A 13,131-nucleotide genomic window follows, 5' to 3' on the forward strand; every position below is an offset into this window, starting at 1 on the left:
CCAATAAAATTAATAAACAAAATCAATTCTGTCAACGTAGAGGAATGGCCCACCTTGTTAAAGACTTGTGAAGTTGTGATTATCTTATGTATTCTATTCTCAAGAGTCGAGAGAGAGAGAGATGAAAAATGGTCAATTCTATGACCATTTATATCATACTAAAGAAATATAAACTCAAAAATTTAAAAGCTGAATGCATAACTGAATCCCTAAAAATCAAACAAATTTTACCATTAATCACAATATTCTACAGAGATGCACAGAAGCCACACACTTTGTTAAACCACTCAACAACATCCCCACCAAAGTTGTAGGGTTGTAGTGGTATTCCTCCTATTTCATTGTTGTTTATTGCATGATTTCATTACTCAAATATTATTCGAACAAAAAATTTATTAAAATGTATATAAAAACCAAAATTCTACATGCTTCTAATAGTGGTACAGATGAGTACTAATCGTTACCAACAATATATATGATAACAATACAGAAATACTCTTTCTGTCATGCCTCGTCTCACTTTGGCAGGCAACTCCTGGATAGACTGGAGAACAAAACTGCTTCTCAGAATATCAAAAAAAAGCCTCACTTTGGTTGATCAATAAATTATTTTCTCATGTGACAAGATACATATATGTTTGGCTGGATATGCTGCCCTATTAAGATGAGGATGCCCGAAAACAATCTAAAAGTATCATGGCGCATGAGGATCGTCGTATGTTATGTGTGTCGTAGCCCTCAAGCAAGAATTTCTTCAAGCAATTTATCCACCAATCTCTACTTTAAGGCACCAAGAAACTAAGCTTGATCATCCCATTTCCACCTTCGTCCCACCTCCTCGAGAACCTTGGCACGGGCTTGGCTTTTCCTGGCTTCGTCCTCAATCCAAGATCTGCATCCACAGCTTCCATTAGTGACAAGTATCCATAATGGCCATGATAATCTAAAATATAGTATATCTTCACACTGCCCTACCATACAACAATCCCTGGTGGTAAAATCGTAGCATATATTCACAATGTTTAGTCAGAGATTAAACTGATGTCCATCTCTGAACAGCAAAACTGATTCATATTGGAAGCGTAGAAGCGAAAATTCACACCAAGTACATAACATCATACAAAGGACAAATCTATTATACTTGGGCAAGCCATCAGAGGAGAATTGACATTTTAGAAACATACTTCTTTATTGTACAATTCAGAGCATGGTAATTCTTTCTAAAAAGCACAAAACTAGAAGATGTGGATACTCAAATTACATAGTATCCAAATCTGAAACTTGAATCTTCATAATTTAGATCCTTGGGATCAAGTTGAATTTGTTTCGTTGAATTTTTTATGTCACAAAATCCATTCAAAAAATTGGGTGCCAGCACTGAAGCAGGTAAGAGTTCAGTTTTTTAATTTGAGACTAATAGACTCAGCTTGGAAGCTTAACACCATCACATACCATGTTATGGCAGAAGAACATCAAGAGAACAGGTATGTCAAGTCGCAATGCTATAATGCTCTCAAAAGAACACCAAAGTAACTGACAGTTGTAATGCTTTTTGATGACGTACAGAAAACTAGAGTGTTGGACACATATTACCTTGTAACATTAAATATTGGTATGATCAATGGCTAAATACTACAATTGTATAAAAAGCCATGATATCTGCCACATTTGCTGCAAAACATGGCATTCAAAGTAAAACATTACCTATCTAATAAACATTTTCAAATATTTTCACAACCTAAATCAGTTCCAACCACAAACAAATGATTATCAATATCTAAAACCAATTTTGCTGAGTATACTTCAAGCCACATCTAAAACCAATTTTGCTGAGTGTTTCACTTAAGCAGCAAGCATTAGGAACCTTCATTAAACACTTGACATATTCAAATTCAAAACCAAAGCACCCCCATATTAACAATTACCAATACAAGTGATTGATTCTAGAAACACCATTAGAAGTTTACAATATCAACAACAATTATAATACGATAATAATGGTGATGATAAAGTTTATTATGCAAGTTATAGATTCTTTCTTTCTTTTTTTTTTTCTTTTTTTGTTTCCCTTTTTTTTTTTTGTTTTTATGCCAGATCTCCCCTAGAACACAATAATTAATTAATCTTAATTTTATGGAACGCATGAGAAATTATGAGAATGATTTCCAAAATAAGAAAAGAATGATATAGAAATTTTAAAAAAAATTAACCAGAGAGATGAAATCTTACTTAAGTATCCGAAGAGCTTCTATCTCAGCTTCCAATATTGATTTTGCATCAAGCAGCGCTTCCTGCTTCATCTGTAAATCACTAAGCATATCCTGCAAATTGTGCCGCTCATCCATGTATTTAGCCCTCTCACATTCAAGCCTCTCTGACATCTCGTTAACTTCTTCCTTGAGACTAAAAAGCAGATGCTTCTGACAGTCCAAAGCTGCCTTTTCCTTCAAATACTCAGCTAGAGTGTTCTCTTGAACAATCTTCTCCTGTTCAAACTCATGAACTGCTGCAAGATGAGCCCTCTCCACCTCGCAACCACGAGTTCTCTCATCTTCTAGCTTCCCGTTCCAATACCTCGGTATGTCTCCTCTATCTAGAAGCTCAGATCTAATTTCATCCATAGCATTTTTCTTCAAAAAATTTTCAGCTTCCAGTCTCAGTAATTCACTGTGAATTAATGCTGTCATCCTCCCACTCATCAGTGCGACAGCTGCTTGTGCCTTTGTTGAAGGTTTATTTGGTTGAAACCGCCTTCCCTGCCCTGTAAAATGAAATGCAGCACTAAGTATCTTTTTAATGAAATAAAATCAAAAGCACAAACTATATTTGTGCACACATTGATGAGCTAATCTCCCTACCGAGAGCAAAGGCTAGCAGCATCCCCAGTTTAATTGACCAAGCAGACCACAATATTTTGCACTTAAATGAGCATTTTAAATCTCCCTTAAATCCCATTGAATCTCCCCTTGGGAAATTTTAAATCTCCCTTAAATCTCATTGCAACTCCTCTTGGGAAATTTTAAATCTCCCTTAAATCTCATTGCATCTCCTCTTGGGAAATTTTAATTCTCCATAGCTGCCTTCTTTCCCACCCAATACATCCCATGTCAATAATCTTCACCATATCAAAACCATCATTGAAGATGCAACTCTTAGAGAACCATATGAATAGACCAATATTAATCTAAATAATGATGCAGATTAAGAAAGCAAGGGAAGCCACCTGGGTCCAATAAGGTTAATAAATATATGCAGCAAAAACAATTTGTTTTACTGACTCTTATAACGAGTGACCTGTTTTTGGGACCAACTTAAAACTAAGTCAACTTAAAAATAGATACAAAGCCAAACAATCAATTCTTGATCAAAATGCCAAACTAGAAACCAGTAATGCAGATAGGGAGTGTTTACATGTGTAAATGCATGCTCAAGTCTGTGTGTGTTATAGAGAGAGAGAGAGAGAGAGAGAGAGAGAGACCAAAGACTTTTCTGAGAATGCTCTTGTCACCAGCCAGTATATCCATGAAAAGCTCAGGTGAAGCGTCTGAACTGATCTTCCTCGTGTCTATAAAACCCATGTTGATCCTTGATATCTGGACTGTAAATAAGTCAGATTTTATAAAGCTTTAAGAATTGTAAAGTGTCATATATGATTTATTTTTTTCTAAAAAAGTTCAACTTCAAGAAAAAGGAAAAACTCGATAGGAATCGTGTTTCAATTTTTTCATACCTTTTCAATTATTCCCGGCACAGCTTCATATTCTACCTGGGCTTTCCAACTTATAAGATCCTGACGAGATATAAACCTATGGCACCATTTATATTTGTTGAGTAAAACGAAAAATATATATAAACATGGCAAAAGAATAAAATATCATTAAAAAAAATGCAGCAAATTTTGAGTACCTCTCGGGGAAAAAATTGACACCTTCTTGGCCTTCTATATCATCCAGATGAGAACTTAAGTTCTTACCCGATAGATTACTGAGAATGATGCCAGCCTCAGCCAGGGCTAAATTACAAAGAGGAGAAAACTGAGGCACTTGTTCCTTTGCTAGACACAACTTTACTATATTAAGTGAACATCAAGATCAAAACTTACATTGAATCGAACGAAAATCAGGATCTTCAACATTCACATCATCAAAAGCAGCACTTGTAGACCCACAAAGCGATACGGCTGGGACAAGCCGATGCTTTGGATTCCTAGAAACCAGATGAGAAATTACGCAAAATTAGCCAATACAAAATTTAATTACACACTAAAACTTCCAAATCACATGCATCAATCAAATACTACCTTTCCAGTAGCGAATACGCTCGAACTAACCATCTAGCATATTCCCTCCTCGTGCACAATTCATCTGCCTTGACATCATCTTCAATGATCTGTGCACCTTAAGCACAATTGTGAAACCATGCTCAGAACTGAACCTAAAGCTTCAATCAGAATAGCATACAAATCCATTGCCAAGCTACATAAATTTATATTAATCAATGAGTAGATATTGGTAAATTTATTTTAAACAATGAGAATGTTAGAATTTTATGGGTTTTTATTTTTTTATTTATTTTATTTTTTTGGAGTTTATAATAACTTTATTTAAGTTCAAACATTGCTGATCAAACCACAATGATGTCAAGTAAGTTAAATTTATATAAGCTAATAATATGTCTTCCCCAAAGCAAGTTCGCCACCAACTGTTGAGGCACAATTAAAATTTGCCCCTTCTTAATGCCTATACCCCATTGAGCACCGTAGTTGCTCTCTACACATGCTCTCTTTCTCTTAAGGAAGATTTCGTAATGCATTATACAGCCATCATTAGTTGGCGATATGTCAACAACCATGAATCACATTCTTAACACCTTAAGAAAAATAATATACCAAATGGAATGCAATAGTTCATTCCACGGGGAGATTTGAGAAATCACTGAACGCATCCTTTATTGCCCTTATTCCTAAGAAGGGTGGTGCTTCTAATGTCAAGGACTTTAGACCAATTAGTCTGATTGGGTGTATCTATAAGATCATTGCGAAAGTCCTTGCGCTTAGGCTGAGGGAGGTGCTTGATGGAGTTGTTTCCGAGTCTCAAAATGCCTTTATTGGGGGTAGACAGATTCTGGACTCGGCTCTCATTGCCAGTGAATGCGTGGATTCTAGACTTAGTAGTGGTGTTCCTGGTGTTCTTTGTAAGCTGGATATCGAAAAAGCCTACGATCATGTCAGTTGGAATTTCCTGTTGTGTCTGTTGGAGAGGATGGGCTTTGGTGCGAAATGGAGGAAATGGATTACTACATGTATTTCCACTGTCAGATTTTAGATTCTGGTTAACGGGTCTCCTACGGGATTCTTTGGTAGTTCTCGAGGTCTGAGGCAGGGGGACCCTCTTTCCCCATTTTTGTTTATTATTGTTATGGAGGCCCTTAGTAGGCTGATGAGAAGGGCTGTGGATTTCGGGTTTATTAGGGGTTTCAAGCTCGACCCTGAATCGGTTCAGCAGATGGAGATTTCTCACCTTCTTTTTGCGGATGATACTATTGTTTTCTGTGAGGCTGAGGTGTCCCAGTTGCAGTATTTGAGATGTGTTTTGGTTTGTTTTCAGGCTGTCTCTGGTCTGAAAGTCAATGTGGGTAAAAGTGTGCTTGTCCCTGTGGGGGAGGTGCAGGATGTGGATTCTCTGGCTGCTGCTTTAGGCTGTGGGACGCAACGCTTCCCTATTTCTTATTTGGGTCTACCGCTGGGGGACTCGGCAAGGAGGGTGGGAAGTTGGGACCCGGTGATTGAGCGGGTCGAGAGAAGATTGGCTGGTTGGAAAAAGCAATATCTCTCTAAGGGTGGAAAAGTCACGTTAGTGAAGAGTGTTTTGTCAAGCCTTCCAACATACTTTCTCTCGCTTTTTAGGATTCCAGCCTCTATTGTGGGAAGACTGGAGATGCTCCAACGGAATTTCCTTTGGGGGGGTCGTGGGGAGGAGTTTAAATATCATCTTGTCAAATGGGATCAGGTTTGCAAGCCTCTTCAGCTTGGTGGTCTCGGAATTAGAAGACTGGCCCCTTTTAATAATGCTCTTCTAGGCAAGTGGCTTTGGAGGTTCGGCAGTGAAAGACTAGATTATGGAGAAAGGTCATTTCTTGTCGTTTTGGGGAAGAGAGAGGGGGGTGGTCAGCTAGGCCTGTTAGGGCTACTTATGGTGTGGGGGTGTGGAGGTCCATTGGGAAGGGGTGGGATGAATTCTCCAAACACATTAGATTCAGAGTTCGGGATGGAAGATTTGTCGGGTTTTGGGAGGATTCCTGGTGCGAAGATAGGCCTTTGGCTCTGTTGTTTCCAAGATTGTTTAGGATTGCTGTTGACAAACATGCTATGGTTGCTGACTGCTATCGTCTTGATAGCGGGACATTGTCTTGGGATGTGCGATTCAGGCTACCTTTTCAGGATTGGGAGTTGGATGATGTCACTGGCTTGTTGGCCCTTTTGTATAGACAGGAACTGGATGGCACTGGTGTGGATTCCTTGTTTTGGGTGCCTTCTTCTAATGGGATGTTCCAGGTCCGGTCATTCTTTGGGCGCCTCTCTGGGTTTCATGGGTTGCCCTTCCCGTGGAAGACGGTGTGGCTCTCTAAGGCGCCCCTTAGAGTGGCCTTTTTGTGTGGACTGCAGTTTGGAGTAATATTCTGACTTTGGACAATTTACGGAAGAGAAGACATATCATTGTTAACCGGTGTTGTCTTTGCAAGTGTGTTGGGAAGTCCGTGGATCACCTTCTGCTGCATTGTCCTGTTGCTTATGAATGTTGGAGTCTTTTGCTTGGTTTGTTTGGCATCCATTGGGTCATGCCTCAGACTTCTCGAGGATTGCTAGATATCTGGAGGGGCCAATGGGTGGGAGCTCAGGCTAGAGACTTCTGGAGAGTGACCCCTCTTTGCGTTTGGTGGAGTCTTTGGAAAGAGCGGAACAGAAGATCTTTTGATGGGAAGGAGTCCTCTATTGGAGAGCTGAAATTTTCTATTATTTGTACCCTTTTTTGTTGGGGTTGGGGGAGGGATTATTCTTCTTTAGAGGACATTGTGGACTTTTTGGGTTCTTTGAGTTCATAGATTCTTTTTGTGTATATCTCGGGACGCGTTCCCCTTTTGAACGCTTTCTAATACATTTTACTTACCAAAAAAAAAAATTGCAGACATCCAAAGTCAGTACTTAATAAGATTGTTATTAATCAAGAATGCAAATTTGCCTTGAGACAAAGTCAATACTTAATAAGATGGTCATAAATCAAGAAATACAAATTTGAAATAGGCAAAAAAAGAGATGCAAATTTGCCTTGAGACTAAAGCTGGCTAACCATTTAGATTAGTTTTCCATTTGTAGACTTCATTTTATTCATGGAAACAACCAAAAGAAGAAGAAGAAGAAGAAGAAGAATGCTGAAAAGTCATCGTTAGACTTCAATCAGACACACTGAAAAGTCATAGTTAGACTTCAATCAATCAGACACATTAAAATCGGTCTGGCACTTGGAACAAAAGGGAAAAGAAAAATCAAATAGGAAAATTAAAGGCTTTCCTGATCTGGTTACAATGCGAAAAATGAGAACAAAAGGATGACCAAGAAGTTGGGTTTGAAAAACGCAAAATAGAGTGCTGAAGGATATATATCTTTAAGTTACACCCTTTGTAACAGCTTAAGCTTTTAGAGTAGATGGTACTTAACATGGTATTAGAGCAAGCAAGTTCCTGTGTTCAAACCTCTCCGTCACCCTAATAATAGAAATTGAAACACGTGTTGAAGGATTTATGTAGTTAAGTTATACCCTCTCTAACAGCTTAAGCTTTTAGAGTAGATGGTAGTTAACAAAGAGAAATTGAGAGAATTCGAAAGAGAACTAGCATCTGCTGGACAAGTTTGATTGGTGTCAGAGGTAGTTAATTAAATCTCAAATATCAGAGTTTGGAAGTCAAAATTAGCACTGTTAGAAGGTTTAAATATTAAAATTACACCTTCTCTAAAAAGCTTAAGCTTTTAGAGTAGATACTTGTTAACAAGGTATCAAAGCAGGCCAATTCCTGAGTTCAAAACTCACACTCAACCTAATAATTAAAATTGAAACATGTGTTGGACCAAAAAAGACCACGCGTGAGGGGGCGTGTTAAAGGATTCATATATTAAAGTTGCACCTTCTCTAATCGATGGTGGTTAACAAGCATCAACTGAAGAAAGCAAGAGGGACCGATGTTAGAGGGAACCTCACAAATTTCCGTCAGTAAAATTCTCTCTTCACTCACCTTTCTAACAGAAAAAGACTTCTCAAATGCATCTACTTTCTCCTTCCAGCTTTCCACTATATTTCTTTGCTCCTGTTTTCCCCCATGACCAAACAAGACAATAATTTCTCTGCTCACTTATTTCCCTGTCCCTCCTAAAATTGAAGAACCAAACAGTGTCAAGAGCCATATGCAGTTCATACTGACCATTTAGAAGTTCACCGCCTCCCTCTCTACACCCCTTCAATAGCTTCTAAATTCCAAAAAATTATATATGTCACTTAAGACGAGAAAATGGTTTCCCCGCTCAATTATTTCTTTGCTCTTGTTTTCCCACATAACCAAACAAGTGAAAATAATTTCACTCCTCAGTTATTTTCCCATAGGTGAGAAAATTAGAGAGTAGACTTGCATTGTTTGGACACATACATTGGAGATAAAGTGATGCCCCAATCAAACAAGGAAGACTAGTTGTCGTAAAAGGTAAGAGGCGGAGAGGGTGACCAAAAATAACATGGGATGAGATTATTAAAAATGACTTCAAAAAGTTAAATATAGTAGGCCATATGGCATTTCATAGAAAAGAGCGGAGACAAAGAGTTCATGAGGCCCACCCATTAATATGGGATCAAGACAATGACGATGATGATGAGTTACTTCCACGCCCCTCCTAATCTTGAAGAACCGAACAATGTCAAAAAACGATATGCAGTTCTAAATTCAAAAGAAATCTAAAAATAACATATCCCTCTTAAAACTCATGTGGGATTTACAAAATACAAGCAATGTAAGCATAGAATCAAATCACAGCCATAATACAGTTCTACAGAGAATGGACCCACTGTCAGTAAGAACAGCTTATATCCTTTGCACAAAATATGCTTCTAGAAACATACCTTCAGTTTCTTCAACATCAATAGAGCTTCCTGTTGAGTAGAATCTGGAGCAACTGGAATTAAAATATGTCTGAGCTTTCCTTCTTGCATCTTAATATGATTTGTTTCTGATCACAGGGAAAAAAGTTTTTTTTAAAAAAAAAAAGCAAAAAAAAAGGAATAAATTACAAAAAGAAAGAAAGAGAAGTAATAGGCCAATCTAGTTCCAGATTCTGCTAGTATAACAAAATTGCATCATAAAATAAAAACTTTTCACAAATGAGAAATACCAACAACTTAGCTGACAAATAATGAGCAACGAGCTGAAATGATGCAGAAAATAGAGTAATTCATTTATGACAATGACATTATTTGTTATTACTGAATATCAAAACAAGAAAAGTTCAGCTCAAAAGCTAAAGGAAGGTCAAAGTAGATCGCATAATTGAAATGACATGGGGTAGTTTTAAATGTGAGAGGATGTTCTTCACTACTACAAGATTAACGTAGAGATTCTAAAATTAAACCTCCAAAGTCATTCCACTACTTTGGAATATGAAGGAATTATATAAAAGCATAGATGTGGTTGTAAGCAATATGCATTGAGCTCTTAGGACTCTAAACATTTTCCAGGAGCTAAATTTTTATTCTTTGTGAGACAAAATCACCCACTTTTTCCCTGTTAGGACTCTAAACCCCGACCTCCTCTTTATGATGTGGATGAAATTCCACCTACGCCAACATTTGTGGTTTTTCAAAAGCTGAAACTCTTAGCAGGTACTACAGAACATATATACTTATTTTTTGGGGTGGTTTGAGGACAGATTAAAATTACATGCCATCTGCACAACCCACCCACGTATATGGTTTTGGAAAACAACTTAAGTTCAAAGAATAAAAATATTGAATTTTATAATCCTATGGGATGGTCGTGGTCCCCTTATTATGTTTGTAGGCCCACCGCTAGTTATGGCTCTGTCCCATTATTCACCTAATTCTAAAATCCTCCATTACTTAATTTTTTAGCCGTTAAGTTTCAGGGTCCATGATTGCCTTCCAAGATCACAATTCAAATAATAAATAAAAATATATAAATTCACTTAAGTGTCTAATGTCTTGGAACATTCATTTCGAATTTGAAATTTCTAGGGTGTGAACAATTTTAGTAAATCTGCTACACTTAAAATAAATTTGAACTTATTAATAGGGGTGCAACTTAGTTGGGCGGGGCAAATTGAGGGGTTAGCCTAAGCCCAACCCAAGATATGGAACGTTCAACCCAAGAAATCCAATCCTATCTCAATGGCACTCAAAACTGAACTTGGATTGATTCCAGATTGAAAAAAACAGGTTTCCAGGGCTGAGTTCAAATTAATCTCCAGTTAAAGTCAGATTTGGTTTAGGTAAATTGTCCAAACTCCAAAAAAGTTTTTTTTAAAAAGAAAATCTTCATCATGAAAAAATATTATAATAATAATAATAATAATAGAATTTAAAACAAATAAAAACAAAAACAAAAAATTTATTTCAACATTTTATTTGATTGAAAAAATTGAAGTAGTTTTACTTTGCAGTATTCTATATATATTTATATATTTAAAGACGGGTTCAAATCTGGTTTAGCTCTGGTTGTCCCATTCAGGATGTACACATTACCAGATAACACAACGCAAATCACATTCTGCATTAGGATTTTTCATCCCAAACCCAATACAAAAGTAAAATTGCTACCTAAACCAGTGAAAATAAGAGTTGGCCCACCAAGTTGCACCCTTAACTAAACAAGTCAAATATAGCTTAAAAAATGCATGTAAGGAATCCTGAGAGAGTTTCCAATTCTACCAAATAATTAATTTTTGTCAATCATGCAACGAGAACTTATAGATGCATCAATAAGAAGAGGTAGATTAGTTTAAAAAATTACAAAAAATATAAGAACGGAGAGGGTGACCAAAATTATCGTGGAATGAAGTTATTAGAAATGATTTTAAGATTTTAAATTTTAAAGGTGAGATTACTTGTAACAGAAAGGAATAGAGAAAGAGAATTCAAGTGGCCAACCCCGTTTATATGGACTTGAGGCAAGGATGATGATGATGAATTAATTTTTCTAAATAGTCATTCCTACGAAAATGAGAAATTTCAGCAGCACAGTTCCTACCCAAAGAGTCTAACCGACCACATATTAAGATAGCATTCAAGGAAATCCAATACCATGGTATGTATCAACACCGTAAAGTTTTCCACTGAGATGTCACTGTGTGGCTGCAGAAATTAGTCCACCCTTCCAAAACCTGGGTCAGACCGGTCCTTGAATAGACTAAAGAATGAGTCAAGACTGACAAGGTTGAGCAGTGACTCCAAGATTCGGCCTGGAAGGTAAAACACTGGCCAAACCTACCCTCCGACAAATAAAGGAATGAGTTTAGACCACCTTTCATGTGCCCCAAAGTTAGATGCGTGCATGCCAGCAGGAGTGAACAGAAATAGAAAAAGGTCAGGCAATATCAGAACCACGACAGGCTCATGGGTTTGGCTCAAGAGATTCCGAAGGTGCTGGACTTGGACCAGTGACTCGGGCTCATTGTGGAGGTCCACCGTGGGAGTGCCGGATTTCAGGATTCATCTCAAGATTCTCAACTAACAGAGTCATGTAGGAAATAGTTCAAGTCACACAGAACCAACATAATCCCGGTTCGCATGAGACTCCCCTGACAGTCACTGTGAGGGATTTTAAACGACAAAATCCACCAGCATTAGTGGACCAACAGAACCCTTAGTAGCAGAGGATTGGCTCAAACAAATAGAGAAGATTTAGATTTTTACATATTGAAGAAGATTTGAAATAAAGTAAAATTCACCACATACCAGTTCTAGACACTCACTTTGCCGTATAAAATTATGAATTCCAGGAAAAAGGAAATTGAAGCAAACAAAATTGAAATGATAGTACATTCAAGAGTCTGTTCAAATTGAAGGTACCTGATGCCACAGTTTCATCAACTAGATCCATCACACTTTCCAGGCTTGCATCAGAGACCATTGTGTTCCTATTCGAGGCATCAGAATCTGTATATTTACTTTCAACGGCTTCATTAGCTCCAGATGGCATCAACATCCCGTGCAAAGAGTGGAACGGATTGGTAATTTGGAACCTAAAACCTACAACCACCAACGCACTGTGATTAAATCCCAATGCTGTACATTACAAATCAATTTCTCGAGTACCCAATTAAGGCCAAACTGCTTATACCCAAATACAGAAAAGGGTAAATAACGAAGTTACCAACCTCTTCTTGATAGTGAGAAATGAGCAATGGTAGCGAGTAAAACAGCAATTGAAGTCCCAATACCTACCAAAAGAAATAGAGGCAAACCTGCACAAGGAGAACTCGTTATCATCCATTATTTTCAAAGAGAATTCGTAGAAAATTATATGTGTGTGTGTGTGTATAAAAGTAGAACCTTTCTTCTTCTTATTCTGAATAGGAGCTTCAACAATTGCCCAACCACCGTAGTCATCAACTGTACTTCGCTCCGTAGAGAACCAGGAGACCTCGAGGTTCTTCTCGGCGACTGAAGCAGAGAGAGATGATTTAGGGTTCCTGGATCTAACACTGATCAGAATTGAGTGCGAAGAATTGGGGACAGAGACATTACCACGATGATATAGAAAGTGAGTGTTGTTGGGAAGGAAGAGAGAAGAGGGTGGTGATACAGAAGAGCACATTTCAGTGTCTGAGTAAGCAAAAACTAGGGTTAGGGTTTGGAATTGTAGAGCGTGATGAGTTCGGACATGGGTCGCTTTTGGAAGGTTTGGTGGTGTTCTTGCAGAGAAGTTAGTTTTGGGGTTTTGCTTCAATTTGAACGAGTGTTATTCACAGTAAACCTCTGACAATTACAGTCGTTTGGATAAGCAGAGTAGAAGCGAGAAGTGAAAATAAATGAAAGTAAAATTGGAAATGAGTTGGAGAAATAAAAAAAATTAATG

At 37.6% G+C, this 13,131-nt stretch overlaps 1 protein-coding gene across 1 annotated transcript; it reads right to left on the minus strand.

Moving 5' to 3' along the window:
* Nucleotides 1–375: 375 nt before the first annotated feature.
* Nucleotides 376–13,000, minus strand: LOC132294692 (uncharacterized). The gene is made up of 11 exons (XM_059792642.1): nucleotides 12,606–13,000; nucleotides 12,431–12,517; nucleotides 12,123–12,302; nucleotides 9,162–9,268; nucleotides 4,301–4,389; nucleotides 4,103–4,206; nucleotides 3,907–4,012; nucleotides 3,731–3,806; nucleotides 3,479–3,593; nucleotides 2,230–2,761; nucleotides 376–892 (listed from the first exon to the last, which is right to left on the minus strand). Exons 1-11 carry the CDS (start codon nucleotides 12,868–12,870, stop codon nucleotides 799–801), a joined length of 1,755 nt encoding a protein of 584 aa, XP_059648625.1. The 5' UTR covers nucleotides 12,871–13,000; the 3' UTR covers nucleotides 376–798.
* Between the last annotated feature and the right edge of the window lie 131 nt (nucleotides 13,001–13,131).

The sequence above is a fragment of the Cornus florida genome, unplaced genomic scaffold (assembly GCF_030987335.1).
Source record: "Cornus florida cultivar Cherokee Brave unplaced genomic scaffold, ASM3098733v1 CherokeeBrave_3.0.0_Hap2_Chr02, whole genome shotgun sequence".
NCBI classification, from domain to species: Eukaryota; Viridiplantae; Streptophyta; class Magnoliopsida; order Cornales; family Cornaceae; genus Cornus; species Cornus florida.